General features: G+C 38.1%; 2 protein-coding genes across 8 annotated transcripts in view; both read right to left on the bottom strand.

The window, feature by feature from the left end:
• Window positions 1-457, bottom strand: part of RBM41 (RNA binding motif protein 41) — a 75601-nt gene extending 75144 nt beyond the window's left edge. For all 3 annotated transcript variants that reach the window (XM_027533333.1, XM_027533332.1, XM_027533334.1), the window contains exon 1: window positions 364-457. In XM_027533333.1, coding sequence (XP_027389134.1) covers window positions 364-371 — 8 coding nt within the window. In that variant the 5' untranslated portion in view covers window positions 372-457. The remainder of the gene's footprint in view (window positions 1-363) is intronic.
• Window positions 458-4511: 4054 nt separating this feature from the next.
• The window catches only part of NUP62CL (nucleoporin 62 C-terminal like), a 103682-nt gene continuing 88796 nt past the window's right edge, over window positions 4512-19397 (bottom strand). For 3 of the 5 annotated variants that reach the window (XM_027534042.1, XM_027534040.1, XM_027534039.1), the window contains one exon: window positions 4515-5652. In XM_027534042.1, the coding sequence (XP_027389843.1) occupies window positions 5564-5652 (89 nt within the window). In that variant the 3' untranslated portion in view covers window positions 4515-5563. Of the gene's footprint in view, window positions 5653-19397 lie in introns of all 5 variants that reach the window. The other 2 variants (XM_027534041.1, XM_027534043.1) reach the window with 2 other exon arrangements.

Here is a 19397-nt window from a genome sequence, read left to right as displayed (position 1 = left end):
TGGCCCGGGTTTCTACGGCACAGACTGGTTTCATCAATCGATCAAGACCCTTTTACCTGAGTGGGTCGGTCTGAAACATAAAGGAGCCATAGCATCTGTCCCGGGGCCAGCGCCGCTGCCTAGGTGCCTGTGCCAGGAGGGCAACCCTACGGGGACCGGCAGCGGCGGCGGCCCTTCCTGAACTTCGCCTTACAGGCCTGTCCAGCCCGTCTCCCCTTTTCCCTCCTCCTCTGTCTTCCCGCTCACACGAAAACCTATGCTCAGAACGTGACATACCCCAAACCCAAAGTAACAAAAGCCATTTGAAAAGTCAAAAGGTAGAACAGAGCGCCCTTCGCCGTCTGTTCTCAGACAATCCCTTACCTCTTCATGTTTCCAAAGGCCCCTAGATCTAACTTGGGTAAAACAGGCCGCGGACTTCAAGTCCCAGAACTCTGCGCGGCCGACTCGAAGGGGTTTGTGGTGGAGCGTGGTGCTCTGGGAATTGTAGTCTTGCGGAGCTAGAAATCGAAAGCCCGTACTGAGCAACCGGTATATTGTAAATTGCCCGAATATTTCTCTTGGATTTCTCGAATAGGTTAAATATAACACCCAAAATATCCAGCTCATAAACCTAGGAGTCGCCTTTGACTTCTTAACTCTCTCATCCAGTATCACCAGATCCCGGCCCTTCTAATTTTCCTCGAACGTGTCCATATCAACCCTGCTTCTGCTTTCAAGGACTTCTTATCCCACATTCTGCCTACTTGCTATTTCCAGTCGAGTCTCTGGTCCACCCTCTGCAGTGTAGCCAGAGAGATCAGAGAGTGACCACATCACTAGCATCAATGGTTCACCTCTATCTCTAACAGAAGCTTACAAGACATTGTACTTCCTGAGAATCAGACAACCACATATACTCAAGCCCATGAATGTTTTTATTGATAATTAAGATAACTCAAGAGACTGGTAGAGCATACTAGTTAAGATAATGGGCTCCTAGTTTCTAGAAATGGAAATACATATATCCTTGGTGGTGGTGGTTTAGTTGCTAAGTTGTGTCAAATTCTTGCACTATGGACTGTACCCTGCCAGGCTCCTCTCCGTGGGATTTCCCAGGCAAGAATACTGGAGTGGGTTGCCATTTCCTTCTCCACTATGTCCTTAAGTATGTGAAAAGAAAAACGTTTAATCTCACTCATAAGTGACATGTAAATTTCAAAGTACATGGACTATGAAATATCTGACCTCTGCTGCTGCTGCTGCTGCGGCTAAGTCGCTTCAGTCGTGTCCGACTCTGTGCAACCCCATAGACGGCAGCCCACCAGGCTCTTCCATCCCTGGGATTCTCCAGGCAAGAACACTGGAGTGGGTTGCCATTTCCTTCTCCAATGCATGAAAGTGAAAAGTCAAAGTCCTCCAAATTGTCGAGGTGACCAAAGCATTAAAAGTCCTTGTCATAGCTAAAGGAATCAAAGGGACATGATAACTAAATGTAATGTGGTATCCTGGACGGGATTCTGAAACAGAAAAAGAGCCCTGAATAAAAAATAAGGAAATATGAGCAAACTATGCACTTTAGTTAATAGTAAGGTTCATTAGCTGTGACAAATATACGAAGTTATATATGATGTAAACACTAAAACTAAGTGGAAGAATACAGAATTCTGTACTAGGCAACCTATCTTGTGTGTGCTTGCTTGTATGTGCAGAATACCTTGTGGGAAAGAAAGACATACTTCCTATCCTGAGAATTTCTAAAAGATGAGACTGTCATGGCAAATACTAGTTATCCAAAACCTGGCCTTGTGTATTAGTCACTCAGTCGTGTCCAACTCTTTGTGACCCCATGGACTGTAGCCTGCCAGGCTCCTATATCCATGGGATTCTCCAGGTAAGAATACCGGAGTGGGTAGCCATTCCCTTCTCCAGGGGATCTTCTTGTCCCCTGGAGATCAAATTCCAGTCTCCTGCATTACAGACAGATTTTTACTGCTGTCTGATCCACCAAGCAAAACCTGGCATATGCAAACAACTGTGCTTCTGAAGCACACAGGTGAATGGATACAGCTTTAACATGCCCTTTTGTGGCTTTTGCACAGAACAGGGTCAGAATCTAAGCAAAAACAGTGTGGGTCATATCATAGTCCACATCAGGTAAATTCTGTGGTGGTGGGGCTGAATTCTGCTGCTCAACCAAACTGTCCAGTTGACAGAGTGATAAACGATGAAATGGAAAAATACACCAAGGTTGCTAGTGTGTCTGTCCCCTGGGAAGGTGGCAAAGGGTGGAACAAATACTACACTGACCACCACACCAGACTTGTACGCAACTTCTAATAAAACATATATCCTAATTGTACTGAAGTGATACACACTACATTACAAATCCACTAGGTGGGATGAGTGGAGAATGAATGGGTAAAAAGACATATACGAAGTGGAATTACTAGAAAGCAAGGTCATAAGGAAGTGCTCTATGTACCTGTGTATAATTGTAGCCAGTTTAGTGGTAGGTACCAAGGGACAAACACTTAGAAAATTGCACTAAAAGGAAAACTGGGCTATTTCTAGCTCTGCCAAATTTATTAACTGTGGAATAATAGCTATTCCATTTCCCACAGCATCCTCTCCCTAGTTCATAAGGATATTGGACAGTATATAAAAAGCTTTGAGATTTCCAGATGTTATTCATGGGCACAGAGATCTTATCATGAGGTAATTTCACAAATTCACCCCAGAATAATTTATGACAAGCTGAAAAATATGCCTCATTTGTCTTTCTGACAATTTAACAAGGTTAGTTTAATTAAGCCAGAAGTTCCTCCTTAACATAGACATATTTTCAGGCTTTGTCCTTTTTAGGTGCTTTGTTCACAACACACTTTTGATGAATATATTATGAAGCAATTATAATTTCCAGATATGAAAGATGCTAAAACCAAAAATCTTCTCTTGAAGAGGGAGAACATCACTCATCTAATATTAAGAGTAAACAATTGTGCATGTCTTTCAAATTCTCCAAATTAGATAGCATAAATGCCATTACAGAGAGAACAAATATAGCATCTTTTTCAAAGGACAAAAAAAAAAAAAAAGTAGATAAGCACTGGGAAAGTGTCAGCATGACAAATTTAAGAATTCTCCTTCAGCTAATACAGCTGGTCTTTAACAATGGTTGGGGGGTGGAGGGGTCTCAAGAATCCAGTACCTAGCAAAAATGTAGACTTAAAATTACTGGCATGAATAGGTTATTTCTGATCTTGTAATTCATGTCTGCTCAACAATGTCACATCTTTTAGACACGTTAGAACCACAGTCAGTGAAAAAGTGAAAGTATAAGTCACTCAGTCATGTCCGACTCTTTGCGACCCCATGGATTATACAGTCCACAGAATTCTCTAGGCCAGAATACTGGAGTGGGTAGGGTAGCCTTTCCCTTCTCCAGGGAAGCTTTCCAACCCAGGGATCGAATCCAGGTCTCCTGCATTGCAGGATTGGATTCTTTACCAGCTGAGCCACAGGGAAGCCCGAGAATACTGGAGTGGGTAGCCTATCCCTTCTCCAAGGGATCTTCCCAACCCAGGAATCGAACCGGGGTCTCATGCACTGCAGGCAGATTCTTTACCAACGGAGCTATCAGGGAAGCCACGTCTTTTAGATACATGTTAGAACCACAGTCAGAAGCCTTAAAGACAAATTAGTCCAAGGCTCCAAACAGTACAGAGATCCACCAGTAAACTTACAGTGTAACTGCACTGATTTAGAAGTCACTTGCCATTCACTTGCCTCTTTTATGTCCTAGAAAAAAATATTAGACCTCTCAATGCAAAGTCAACAGGAAAACTATAGCCCCCTCCTTATTTTACTGAGGAAGTTTTATAGTAAGCATGTACTGGTAGTGAAAAGATATAAAGGAACCACAAAACTTGAGAGAAGTGGAAACTAGTTTATTCCAGTTGAGAAAACTTTCATATGGTCCAACTCTATTATGTTGTAGACAAAAGATAATTCTCCAAATGAAAGTATCTGTCCAGTTAATCAAGCAGGGACAAGAATAAACCCAGTGTTTTCTTCTATATATTATGTTCTCTTTCCTGAATGTGAAACAATGTATTCACAGACTACAAGAGTTGAACTGCCAAAAAAATACAGAAAATCTCTTTATCTAGGGTACAGTAGTAATAATATTGTACTCAAACATTAAAGATTACTCAAGATTATACTCAAAAGCTGTATACCTACAGAAATCATCCATAAAATTAAATGGCCTCTGAATTTTCATATTCTATAACTTTGAGAGGTAATAAAAACTTATCTGATTAGAAGCTGCTACTTTGAGAAGTGTGGGTAGGAAAAAAAAGAGGCCATGTAAGTATTGATATTTGGCTTACTCATAAGGTGATGTAAATCGCTAATACTCATTTCAAAAATATTTTCTTTCCATAATATGTCTCCCTCAGGATGGTCATGTTCAGTCAGTACAACAGAAATTCAGCACAGTAATGACAAGCAACTAGCACTAGTCACTCAAAAACTTTTTAAGTAGTTTATTTTTCAGAGCATTGCCTTTATTTATGACTTAGGTAAAACACAAAACACAAGAAATCAGAAGCTAAGAACAAGGCTTTTGCTTGAAAAACAAATAAATACATAAACCCCACAAGTATTAATCACATGCTAAAATCAAGTAAAATGCCAGATAATTTGCACATTAAAAATAAACTGCCTGAACCATACCCTTTAAAAATAGCCTAATTCAAGCCCTAAATCCACTCTAACTTTTCCTCCCTTCTCTGAAATTCTTTTAATATTTTTATTTATTTATTTATTTGGCTGAGCTGGGTCTTAGTTAAGGCAGGCAGAGTCTTTAGTTGTGGCATGCAAGGACTTCCAATTGTGGCACATGAACTCTTTAGTTGTGGCATGTGAACTGAGCTGTAGCATGTGGGATCTAGTTCCCTGACCAGGGATCAAACCAGGGCCCCTTGCATTGGGAGTACAGAGACTGAGCCATTGGATCACTAGGAAAGTCCCACTTCTCTGAATTTCTATAGCATACTTTCTGTAATTCATAACACACTTTCTTGTATTGTGTATACTATTTTCATATAGAAAATTAATTGTATTAATTGTATCTCAAAGGAGACAGTAAGTGCCTTTGAGGAGAGAGACTTCACAGTAGCTAACACTATATGCTGAATGTTAACAAGCACCCAGTAAAGACTGGCTGGCATCTATTTTTTGGCAAACATTTCTCTATGATCTGGCTGGAGTGAAAAGGACAATGTGTACTGGCAGTAAGATATGGAATCTGGGAGAGTAAGCCATGAATTAGACACACAGGGTCAACATCAAAGAGGTTGCTGCCTAGACAGAAGAGCTGATAAAGTTTTGATTTGCTAATACTAAAAGCCAAACTACAGTATCATTTTCAAACAGCACAATATTTAAGTGGAAAAAATGCACGCATACTTTATTGTACCAAAGAGGGAATAGTAGCTGTAAATACTATTCTAATGAACACCATCAAAATTTGAAGGTAATGTATAATCCAAAAGCAACATGCTCAAAATAGGGTCATTTAATCAAAAGCCATCTTGACGTTGTATTCTTCCCAACGATGATCCTCTAGAATTTGTGTTACCTCTTCTACCTTCCTCTGCAGCATGTCTATAAGGGGAAAAGGCACACAACATTACTCACAGGTAGAAATATCCCAGGAACATAATAACTTAATTCTCCCTTCAACATATGATTGATAAAACTTTACATGTCAATTTTAATAGTGTTAAGTATTAAAAGATGAGAAAAACATGTGTCTATCTGGTAGGAAACTACTGGACAAGAGTGTTCTTGATTTTCTCTCCCTAGCTTTCATGGAAATTATGGTCTATCCTGATATTTATGTTTTGCTGAAGAGAAGTGTTAACTGCTTTTTACTCATTACAGCCTAAAAGTGCCATACAGGATTGCCATGAAATTGAATGTGCAGATCTTTGTTGCCTATAAGCAAATTAGTACACTGAGTAGCTTCATATTTCTATTTCATTTTAATGATTAATTTAACTTGGTGGTCCTTAAATTTGCTCAGAGCAGAGCAACACAAAATACCATTAGTTTTACAATATAAAACAGTAATTTTCTGTAGTAAAATAAGCTGTTGAAGTAAGTGTGATAATCTGAGTTTTTTTATTAATGTGCATAAATAAATGTGGTCATTTGTTTTAGTGTTCATTAATGCTCACTGGCTGATAAGCAATAACTGGGCCCAAAAATTTAAGAAAAATTTTACAAGAGAAAAACTAAAAAATGTAGAGCACTATACTTTTTCTTCAGCCAACTGGAAAAGAACAGATGTTACAGAGTTTTTGAAGTATAATATCTCATTTTATCTTATGACATACAGGCACTATAAGATCACATCTTTTAAGAACAAGTGATTTAAATGATGGTTGTCTACTGAAAGGGTAGGAAAACAGTCTGGCAAAAAACATCTCCTTTCTGTTGAAATAACAAACTGCAGGGTGCAATTTTTCCCCCTAAATAACATTTTTCAATGTGATAAAAGCACAAATGAGCACTACAACAAATCATTAACTTGAGGCCAGAAGTGTCAACATAAGCACAATCTACTTAATTTGCTGATTGATATATATTAAATGCAAAGGAGTAAATTTATAAACATTTTTAAAAATCAATGAAATGTTGAGAAACACAAGTCAGCATTATTAAGAAAGCTTTACCATAAATATTTTGTCATGTTTTCAAATTGAATTCTCAAGACTATTTCTGTATTAACATACTTCATATTTTTCAGAAGTGTCATTCTTTAAGGGCAAAAACTGCACTTAGGCACTTAACCGCCCAGAGTAATGGTCCCATGATATGCATCAGTGATTAGTCCCTGCACATGTGCATGCTAAGCCACTACAGTGGTGTCCAACTCTTTGTGATTCTATAGACTGTAGCCCACCAGGCGCTTCTGCCCATGGGATTTCCCAGGCAAGAACACTGGAGTGGGTAGCTGCTTCCTCCTCCAGGGGATCTTTTCAACCCGGGGATCAAACCTGAGTCTCCTGTGTCTCCTGCATTGCAGGCAGATTCTTTTACTGCTGCAGGCCTATTAAATTATATGATATACTAGAAGTAAAATGCTAGTAATAGTTGAAATTTGATGGGAAATACACCATACACATTTGCCATTATTTACAAAGGAACTGTACTGAACAATATGAAATTGAAATTAATAAAACAACTCCATTCACAAGAGCATAAAAAAGAATTAAAATACTCAGGAATAAATAAACTAAAGATAAATTTAGGAATAAACAGCAAATGAACTATAAGACTTGTACAATAAAAACTATAAATCACTGCTAAGAGAAACTAAGAAGATCTAAAAAAATGAAAAGATAGTCCATATTCATGGACTGAAAGACTCAATAGTTTTAAGATGTCAATTCTCCACTAATTGATCCACAAATTCAATGCAATGCCTATGAAAATTCCAGCGGGCTATTTTTTGTAGAAATAAACAAGCTTTAAAATTTACATGGAAAGACAAAGGACCCAAAACAGCTAAAATAATCTGAAATAGAATAATAAATTACAGGAATTATATCACCCACTTTTAAAACTTATTACAAAGCAACGGTAATCAAGACAGTATGGTATTATCATAGGATAGCCACAGAGATCAATGGAACAGAAAAAATGTCCAGAAAAAATCTTATATTTATTGTCAATTCATTTTTAACAAAGGTGCCAAGATAATTCAATGGGGGAAGCATAGTCTTCAACAGATAATACAAGTACAACTGCATGTCTACATGGAAATGAAGTTGAATTCCTACCTCTAACTGTGAACAAGGTGGACTACTGGTTAAACCTAAAGAGCTAAAATTATATTTGGAAGACAAAACACAAACGTCAAACAACTGATGAATGGATAAACAAGATATGATATGTCCATACACTGGACTACTACACAGCAATGAAGAGGAATACAATGCAGAGATATGTTACAACACAGATGAACCTGGAAAACATTAGGTCAGACAGAAAAGGCCATATATAATATGATTCCATTTAATTAAACTCTCCAGAAAAGGCAAATCAATAAAGACAAAGTAAATAAGTAGCTGCCTAGGGTTCAGAGTAGGAATGGGGATTAACAACAAACAAGCTAGAGAGAACTTTTAGAGGTAATGGAAATGTTCTAAAAGTGGATGGTGTGATGTTTGCACAGGCCTATATCTTCAAACAGCTATTGTTTAAGACAGTATATTTGTGTGTTTAAAACATTTCTTAAAAATGACTTCCCCCAAAAAGGTTCTGGTAAAACTGCTTCCAGCTAGCTCCATTCTGTTTAGGGACAGACGTTTTCTTTACCTTACTTAGTCTACTTGCAAATATGTCAGATAAAGATTGCAAGATTTTCACAGAAATTTATGAAAATTAGCAATTTGGTCATTAAACACAAGCATAGCCTTCTACTGTAATTACTTTTAAGTTATACCTATAAATATTAGTTCAGTTCAGTTCAGTCACTCAGTTGTGTCTGACTCTTTGTGACTCCATGAATCGCAGCATGCCAGGCCTCCCTGTCCATCACCAACTCCCAGAGTTCACTCAAACTCACGTCCATCAAGTTGGTGATGCCATCCAGCCATCTCATCCTCTGTCGTCCCCTGCTCCTCCTGCCCCTAATCCCTCCCAGCATCAGAGCCTTTTCCAATGAGTCAACTCTTCGCATGAGGTGGCCAAAGTACTGGAGTTTCAGATTTAGCATCATTCATTCCAAAGAACACCCAGGGCTGATCTCCTTTAGAATGGACTGGTTGGATTTCCTTGCAGTACAAGGGACTCTCAAGTCTTCTCCAACACCACAGTTCAAAAGCATCAATTCTTCGGCACTCAGCTTTCTTCACAGTCCAACTCTCACATCCATATATGACCACTGGAAAAACCATAGCCTTGACTAGACGGACCTTTGTTGGCAAAATAATGTCTCTGCTTTTGAATATGCTATCTAGGTTGGTCATAACTTTTCTTCCAAGGAGTAAGCGTCGTTTAATTTCATGGCTGCAATCACCATCTGAAATGATTTTGGAGCCCCCCAAAATAAAGTCTGACACTGTTTTCACTGTTTCCCCATCTATTTGCCATGAAGTGATGGGACCAGATGCCATGATCTTCGTTTTCTGAATGTTGAGCTTTAAGCCAACTTTTTCACTCTCCTCTTTCACTTTCATCAAGAGGCTTTTTAGTTCCTCTTCACTTTCTGCCATAAGGGTGTGTCATAGATGCTATTAAATTCACTATCAACAGAAGCAAAGTATTCTCATAAACATTACTATAGTATACCTCTTATTCTCCTTTTAGAAAAACAATTGAGGTATTAAAGGAAAAAATAATCTGACAAAAAATGATCAAAAGACACAAATAGGCAACTTAGGAAATGAAGTTTCCTAGGAAATTGTTTATAAACATTTTTAAAAGACTCAACCTCATTAATGACAGGAATGTAAATTAAACAAGGGAAATATTATTTTCATCTATAACTTTGAGCAAAGAATGATAACAATGATGATGGTGGTAGTGATGATGCTTTCAGGTGCAGAAAAATGGGTACCTAATGAATTGTATGGATGTGAGAGTTGGACCATAAAGAAGGCTGAGCACCAAAGAATTGATGCTTTTGAATTATGATGCTGGAGAAGACTATTGAGAGAGTCCCTTGGACAGCAAGGCAATAAAACCAGTCAATCCTAAAGGAATTCAACCCTGAATATTTATTGGAAGGACTAATGATGAAGCTGAAGCTCCATTACTTTGGCCACCTGATGTGAAGAACTGACTCACTGGAAAAGACCCTGATGCTGGGAGAGTTTGAAGGCAGGAGGAGAAGTGGACAACAGAGGATGAGACAGTTGAATAGTATCATTGATTCAGTGGATATGAGTTTGAGCAAATTCTGGGAGATAGTGAAGGACAGGGAAGCCTGGCATGCTGCAGTTCATGGGGTCACAAAGAGTAGGACTCGACTTAGTGACTGAACAACAACAATGAATTGGTGTTGAAAATATAATTAGGGCACCTTACTTGGAAAGAACCCTAAGTCAAAAGCCTTTAAAACAAATATTACTCCTAATTCAGCATTTTAACTTCTAAGAACTTTATCTACGTCCAATAACCATGGATATATCCTAAAATTTACCTGCATTGGGGCTCACTGAAGCACAATTTAAAAAAGCAAAAAGCTAGAAACATTAACTAATATGTAACAACAGGTACTAGTTAAATAATAGTGTATCCTTATAATGTAAAATTTAACAACCATTAAAATGTAGACTATTTAATAACATGGAATAATATTCATGTACACATGTCTGTTACCTCTGTATCTGTTTTACGATCAAAGACTGAGTACAGTGTGCAGTGTAAATACCAGGGGACAAATAAATTAAAAACATATATACTGGCCCGCAAGTTCATCTCCAGTAAACCAGTGAAGTTGCTCAGTCATGTCTGACTCTTTGCGATCCCATGGACTGTAGCCTACCAGGCTCCTCCATCCATGGAATTTTCCAGGCAAGAGTACTGGGATGGCTTGCCATTTCCTTCTTCAGGGGGATCTTCCTGACCCAAGGATTGAACCCAGGTCTCCTGCACTGCAGGCAGACGCTTTACTGTCTGAGCTACCAGGGAAGCTCAAGTTCATCTCAGACAATGCTAAGTTCTGAAGATAGAGAAATAACTAAATATAACCTCTATCATCAAGAAGCTCAAATCCCAGTAATGAAGGTAAATATGTGAATAAATAACTATAACAGTGTATGATAAATGCTGACATTATTGTATATAGAACAAGCTATTAAAAACAGGAGTCAAGGAAGGCTTCATAGAAGAGATGATCTGACATGGGAGCAATTACCAGGCAGACAATGATGGGGTGGGGTATGCTGGGAGAATCAACTAAATATCTAAAAATATGGATAAACAAAAACTGAGTGTTTGCAAAACCATAAATATTACTCACAAACATAGAAAACAAACTTATGGTTACCAAAGTGGAAAGGAAAGGAGGGACAAATTATGGGTATGAGATTAACAGATACAATCCACTATACATAAGACAGTTAAGCAGTGAGGATTTATTGCATAGCACAGGAAACCATACTCAATATTTTGTAATAACCTATAATGGAACATAACCTGCAAGATAGCTGAATCATATGCTGTATTCCTGAAACTAACACAATATTGTAAATAAACTATACTTCAATTTGAAAAAGTAATGCTGCAAACAAAAGATGAGGCTGAAAAATAGGTAGGGGCTAGATTATACATGGCACTCTGTATATTATGCAAATAAAAATATAGAGCAATGGGAAGTACTGAAGACATGATTAGCAGACAGTATCATTATATCAAAATCAATCTGGCAGTTGTGTAAAAGTGAATCGGATTGGGGTAACACTGGGAAAATGAGACCAATAAAAGACTAATTAAAGACGTAAACATGCATTTATTGCTGCTGCATTCCAAAACACTTGTGAAATGGCAGTAAGGAGATTAAAAAAAAAAAGAAGAAAAACATAAAAGCACAAAACCACAAGGACAAAGATGTAATAAAGTAGACAAGAACAAAATTTTGAGAACCGTAACATCTGAACCCTAGAAAGGATTTGGAATTAGCAGGAAAAGGTAATTTAAAGCGGTGCTGAACTATTTACAACAGTTAGGACACGGAAGCAACCCAGAAGTTCACTGACAGATGAATGGATAAAGAAGATGTGGTACATATATACAATGGAATATTACTCAGTCATAAAAAGGAATGAATGTGAATCAGTCGTAGTGAGGTGAATGAACTTAGACCCTGTTATACAGAGCGAAGTAAGTTAGAAAAACAAATACCATATATTAATGTATACATATGGAATCTAGAAAAATACTACTGATGAACCTATTTGCAGGCCAGGAATAGAGATGGAGACATAGAGAACAGACATGTGGACACAGTGGGGGAAGGAGGAGAAGGTAAGATCAACTGAGAAACTAGCATTTACATGTGTATACTATCATGTGTAAAACAGGTAACTAGTGGGAAGCTGCTGTATAACACAGGGAGCCCAGCCTGGTACTTTGTGATCATCTAGAAAGGTGGGACATGACTGAAGTGACTTAGCAGTAGTAGCAGTAGCAGAAAGGTGGGATGGGGGGGCGGGAGGGGATATATATATATATATATATATATATATATGTGTGTGTGTGTGTGTGTGTGTGTGTGTGTGTGTGTGTGTATATAAAATATAAACGCCATATACCCATGGTGGTATACATATTATGAAAGGTGGTGTTAGTCGCTCAGTCGTGTCTGACTCTTTGTGACCACATGGACTGCAGCCCACCAGGATCCTCTGTCCATGGAATTCTCCAGGCAAGAATACTCTAGTGGGTTGCCATCTTCCCAACCCAGGAATTGAACTGGGGTATCCTGCATTGCAGACAGATTCTTTACCATTAGAGCCACCAGGGAAGCCCCACATATATTATATGTATTGCATAATTATATATATATATATAAAATTGTATATTGCATTCATATTTTATTAATAATATATTACACATGGATAGAGAGAAAGAAATGGGTGTGGTAAAAAGAAGGCCTAAAATGGAAAAACTACAAAGTAATAGTATATACAGTTTTTACAGATGTAGAAATGTTTTTTTTTTTAAAAACAGCTAAAACAATGAATATGTTTCCGGGGAATGGGAAATGTGATGTGGACAAAGGGCTGATATTTTTCATAAACCTAATAAAACTGCTCTATTTTTAAGGTAGGACATGAAGAAGACCCTAAATAAGGCAGTAACAGAAATCTACTTAAAAGAAAAGATTCAAGAGCTATTTAAAAAGTATAATCATCAATGGGCTTCCCTGGTGGCTGAGCAGTAAAGAATCCGCCTGCCAGTGCAGGAGACACAAGAAACATAGGTTTACTCATTGCTGAATATCAATACTAAATCCAAGTCTATGCCCTAACCAGTAATATTGAAGAAGCTGAAGCTGAATGGTTCTATGAAGACCTACAAGACCTTCTAGAACTAAACCAAAAAAGGATGTCCTTTTCATTATAGGGGACTGGAATGCAAAAGTAGGAAGTCAAGAGATAACTGGAGTAACAAGAAAATTTGGGCTTGGAGTACAAAATGAAGCAGGGCAAAGGCAAACACAGTTTTGCCAAGAGAATTCATTGGTCATAAAAAACACTGTCTTCCAACAACAAAAGAGATGAATCCACACATGGACATCACCAGATGGTCAATAAGGAAATCAGATTGATTATATTCTCTTCAGCCAAACATGAAGAAGCTCTATACAGTCAGGAAAAACAAGACTGGGAGCTGAGTGTGGCTCAGATCATGAACTCCTTATTGTCAAATTCAGACTTAAATTGAAGAAAGTGGGTAAGACCACTGGACCATCCAGGTACGACCTAAATCATATCCCTCATGATTATACAGTGGAAGTGATAGATAGATTCAAGGAGTTAGATCTGATAAACGGAGTACCTGAAGAACTATGGATGGACGTTCATGACATTATACAGGAGGCAGTGATCAAGACCATCCCCAAGAAAAAGAAATGCAAAATGGCAAAATGGTTGTCTGAGAAGGCCTTACAAATAGCTGAGAAAAGAAGAGACACTAAAGGCAAAGGAGAAAATGAAAGATATACCCATTTGAATGCAGAGTTCCAAAGAATAGCAAGGAGAGATGAGAAAGCCTTCCTCAGTTATCAATGCAAAGATATAGAGGAAAAATAGAATGGGAAAGACTAGAGATCTCTTCAAGAGAATTAGAGATACCAAGGGAACATTTTATGCAAAGATGGGCACAATAAAGGAGAGAAATGGTATGGACCTAACAGAAGCAGAAAATATTAAGAAGAGGTGGCAAGAATACACAGAAAAACTATACAAAAAAGATCTCCATGACCCAGATAACTATGACAGCGTGATCACTCACCAAGAGCCACACATCCTGGAATGTGAAGTCAAGTGAGTCTTAGGAAGCATCACTATGAACAAAGCTAGTGGAGGTGATGGAAACCAGTTGACCTATTTCAAATTCTAAACAATGATGCTGTGAAAGTGCTGCACTCAATATGCCAGCAAATTTGGAAAACTCAGCAGTGCCCATAGGACTGGAAAAGGTCAGTTTTCATTCCAATCCCAAAGAAAGGCAATGCCAAAGAGTGTTCAAACTACTGCACAATTGCACTCATCTTACACGCTAGCAAAGTAATGCTCAAAATTCTCCAAGCCAGGCTTTAACAGTATGTGAACCATGAACTTCGAGATGTTCAAGCTGGATTTAGAAAAGGCAGAAGAGCCAGAGATCAAATTGCCAACATCTGTTGGATCACCAAAAAAACAAGATAGTTCCAGAAAAACATCTACTTTTGCTTTACTGATTATGCCAAAGCCTTTGACTGTGTGGATCACAATAAACTGTGGAAAATTCTTAAAGAGATGGGAATACTAGACCACCTAACCTGCCTCCTGAGAAATCTGTATGCAGGTGAAGAACTAACAGTTAGAACTGGACATGGAACAACAGACTGGTTCCAAATTGGGAAAGGAGTACGTCAAGGCTGTATATTGACACCGTGCTCATTTAACTTATATACAGAGTACATCATGAGAAATACTGGGCTGGATGAAGCACAAGCTGGAATCAAGACTGCCGGGAGAAATATCAATAACCTCAGATATGCAGATGACACCACCCTGATGGCAGAAAGTGAAGAAGAACTAAATGGCCTCTTGATGAAAGTGAAAGAGGAGAGTGAAAAAGTTGGCTTAAAGCTCAACATTCAGAAAACTAAGATCATGGCGTAGAGTCCCATCACTTCATGGTAAATAGGTGGGGAAACAATGGAAACAGTCAGAGACTTTATTTTGGGGGGCTCCAAAATCACTGCAGATGGTGACTGCAGCCATGAAATTAAAAGACACTTGCCCCTTGGAAGAAAAGCTATGACCAACCTAGACAGCATATTAAAAAGCAGAGACATGACTTTGCCAACAAAGGTCCATCTAGTTGAAGCTATGGTTTTTCCAGTAGTCATGGATGGATGTGAGAGTTGGACTATAAAGACAGCTGAGCACCAAAGAATAGATGCTTTTAAGTGTGGTATTGGAGAAGACTCTTGAGAGTCCCTTGGACTACAAGGAGATCTAACCAGTCCATCCTAAAGGATATCAGTCCTGGGTGTTCATTGGAAGGACTGATGCTGAAGCTGAAACTTCAATACTTTGGCCACATGATGTAAAGAACTGACTCACTGGAAAAGACCCTGATGCTGGGAAAGATTGAAGGTGGGAGGAGAAGGGGATGACAGAGGATGAGATGGCTGGATGGCATCATTGACTCAATGGACATGAGTTTGAGCAAGCTCAGAGAGTTGGCAATGGACAGGGAAGAGTGGCACACTGCAGTCCGTGGGGTCGTAAAGAGTAGGACATGACTGAGCAACTGAACTGATTCAACTGAATGAAATTTATTCAGCCTACCTTAAGTCCTGAATAAATAGCAGCAATCAACTGAAAAAAAAGAAAAGTAGAAGGAGTTACAGACCTGGGAGGCCCAGGAGAGAGTGAAGATAATGAATTTAGTTTTACATAAGTTTAATTTGAGGTGCCATGGGATATCTTATGTGCAGATATTTGTTAACATGAAGCTTCAGAACAGATAGTCAGAGAAACATTAGTGAAACTGATGGTTAGAGATGACAACTGAGGTTTCAAAAATGCTGATTATCAGGAAAGCCTTAGAAGAGAATACTTTTAGAAACAAGGAGAGGTTGCAAATAAAAATCTAACTTCCTAATTCCAGAAAACTGAAAAAGAGCAAAATGAACCCAGAGCAAGCAAAAGGAAGGAAATAATGAAGATAAGACCAGTTATCAATGAAATTGAAACCAGGAACACTACTGAGTAAAAGCAATGAAACAAGCAGCTTAATTCTTCACAAAAAAATATCAGTAAAATTGATAAACCTTTACCAAAATAGAGAAAAATAAATTAGAGAACACAAATCACCAATATAGAAATAAAACAGGGTATATCACTACAGACCCTGAAGCCAATAAAAGGATAAAAATCCTATGAACAACTTTATGCTTATAAATTAAATGACCTAGCAGAAGTGTACCACAAATTATAATAACCACAGATTATGAAAATTCAACCAAGCTAATCTGAATAGACCTAGAAGCATTAAATAAATTGACTTTGTATGTAAAAAGCTTTCCCAAAAGAAATATCCAGGCCCAGATGGTTTCACTGGAGAATTATACTAAATACCTAAAGAAGAATCAAGAACAGCTCATAAATGCTTCTAAAAATAGAAGCCAGTATTACCCTAATAACAAAACTAGAAATGACAGTATAAAAAAGGAGAAAACTACAGATCAACATCTCTCTGCTGCTGCTGCTGCTAAGCCACTTCAGTCGTATCTGACTCTGTGCGACCCCATAGACGGCAGCCCACCAGGCTCCCCCATCCCTGGGATTCTCCAGGAAAGAATACTGGAGTGGGTTGCCATTTCCTTCTCCAATGCATGAAAGTGAAAAGTGAAAGTGAAGTCGCTCAGTCGTGTCTTGACTCCTATCAACCCCATGGACTGCAGCCTACCAGGCCCCTCGGTCCATGGGATTTTCCAGGCAAGAGTACTGGAGTGGGTTGCCATTGCCTTCTCCTCAACACCTCTCATGAACATTTAAAAATCTCTCACCAGAGAGATGCTACTGCTACTGCTAAGTCACTTCAGTCGTGTCCGACTCTGTGCGACCCCATAGACGGCCGCGGGCCAGGCTCTGCCATCCCTGGGATTCTCCAGGCAAGAACACTGGAGTGGGTTGCCATTTCCTTCTCCAATGCATGAAAGTGAAAGGTGAAAGTGAAGTCGCTCAGTCGCGTCTGACTCTTAGCGACCCCATGGACTGCTGCCTACCAGGCTCCTCCGTCCACGGGATTTTCCAAGCAAGAGTACTGGAGTGGGGTGCCATTGCCTTCTCCGAAGCAGAGAGATGGAGGGGGATAAATTAAGAGGTTGGGATTAAGATATACACACTACTATATAAAAGACAGATCATCAACAAAGACCTATGTATAACACAGGGAACTCTACTCAATACTCTGTAGTAACCTATATGGGAAAATAATCTGAAGAAGAATGGATATATGGATATATATAACTGAATCACTTTGCTGTACACCCGAACCTAATACAACATTGTAAATCAAATATATTCCAATGTAAAATAAAATTTTTTAAATCTCTCAAACACTTAAAGATCCTCAAGAAATTCTAGCAAACCAAATCCAATAATATAAAAAAGGAACTAAAAACTAGGACCAAGTAGAATTTATTCCGTAAATGTAAGGCTGATTCATTTGATGTTTAAAACCATGTCAATGTAGGGACTTCCCCAGTCGTTCAGTGGTTAAGAATCTGCCTTGCAATGTAAGGATGCAAGTTTGATCTCTGGTCAGGGAACTAAGACCCTACATGTTGCAGAGGCAGCCAAGCCCACACACGGCAACTGCTTAACCTGCATGTTCTGGACCCCAACAGAGATCCTGTGTACTGCAACTGAGATCTGATACAGCCAAATAAATACATAAATATTTTTAAAGAATGTGTCAATGTAATCCACCATATCAATAAGTTAAAGAAGAAAAATCATATGATTATATCAATTTGTGTAGAAAAAGCATTGACAAAATCCAATATTCATGAATGATAAAAATTAATGATTAAAAAGAAGTCAGGAAAAGAGTGGAATTAACTCAATTTGATTTAAAAAGCATCTATTAGAACACAAGAACAAAAGATTGATTTAGAAGAATTGAACCAGTATTTTAGAATTTAATTTTGTGGAAACTGATTTGTGATCTTTACCTTCAGATCAAACTCTGTATTAAAAGGGTATTAAATCAGAGTTAAAACATGAAAAAAAAATAAAAAGCATCTATTAAAAAACCTATAGCTAAAATCATATACTTCTAGTGAAAGACTAAACTCAGAGGCAAGGCAAAGATGTTTGCTCTCATCACTCTTATTCAACATGGTACTGAAGCTCTAGCCAGTGCAATGTAACAAAAAGAAAGAAATAGCATACCAATTGGAAGAAAGAAAGAAAACCGTCCCTTTTTGCAGATGATGTAACTACCTCTGTAGAAATCCCAAAGAATCAAAAACAAAAAACAAAACTCCCCAAATCAAACTCTTAGATCTAAGAAGTGAATTCAGCAAGCATACAAGATCAACATTAAAAATTGTGATTTTATGTAGTAAAAATGAACCTGTGGAAACCAGAATTTAAAACACAATATCATTTATAATCACTACAAATAAAATGAAACACTTAAGTGTAAGTCTAACAAAACCAAAACATATATATGATGTGAGTGTTGAAAATTATAAAATGCTGATAAAAGAAATCACAGAAGACCTAAATAAATATTTAGACATACTATGTTCATGCATGAGAAGACTCTACATGGGAAAGATGTCCATTTCCCCTCAAACTGATCTATAAATTTAATGTGTGGGTGCTTAGTTGCTCAGTTGTCCCTGACTCTTTGTGACCCTATGGACTGTAGCCCACCAGGCTCCTCTGTCCATGGAGATTCTCCAGGCAAGAATACTGGAGTGGGTTTTCATGCCCTCCTCCAGGGGATCTTCCCAACCCAGGGAAAGAACTCGGGTCTCCTGCATTGCAGGTGGTTCTTTACCATCTGAGCCACCAAGGAAGCCCCTGGTAGCTCATAATGATATAAATTTAATGTAATCCCTATCAAATCACAGCCCAGCAAACTTTTATAGAAATGCAAAGAAATTAAAATAGCAAAAACAACCTTGATGGAGAAAAACAAAGTGGGAGATATCAGTCTCCAAGATATTAAGGCTTAGTATATAGCTACATTAATGAAGAGAGTGTGGCATTGGTGGAGGGAAAGACATAGATCTATGGAACAGTGATTTTAGGAAACAATTTGATAAGGGAAAATTTTCCATAAAGGGAAAAAAAGTTGATCTAAACCTCTCATCTTATACAAAAATTAACTCAAAAAGGATCATAGCCTTAAAGGTAAAATATAAAACAATAAAACTTGTAGGAAAAAAACAGTAGAAAATGGGGGGGGGTGGGATATAGGACTACACAAAAAGCTCTTAGACTTGACACCAAAAGCATGATTCATAAAAGGAAAAACTGATAAACTGGACTTAATTGTAAAATTTTTGTCCTATGAACAACTCTGTTAAGAATAGACAAGCTACAGAGTAGGAGAAAATATCTGCAAACCACATAGCTAGCAAACGACTAGTAGTA

This window comes from Bos indicus x Bos taurus, chromosome X, assembly GCF_003369695.1.
Source record: "Bos indicus x Bos taurus breed Angus x Brahman F1 hybrid chromosome X, Bos_hybrid_MaternalHap_v2.0, whole genome shotgun sequence".
NCBI classification, from domain to species: domain Eukaryota; kingdom Metazoa; phylum Chordata; class Mammalia; order Artiodactyla; family Bovidae; genus Bos; species Bos indicus x Bos taurus.
The sequence above is the reverse complement of the archived record's forward strand: the minus strand, read 5'-3'. Positions and strand labels throughout refer to the sequence as shown.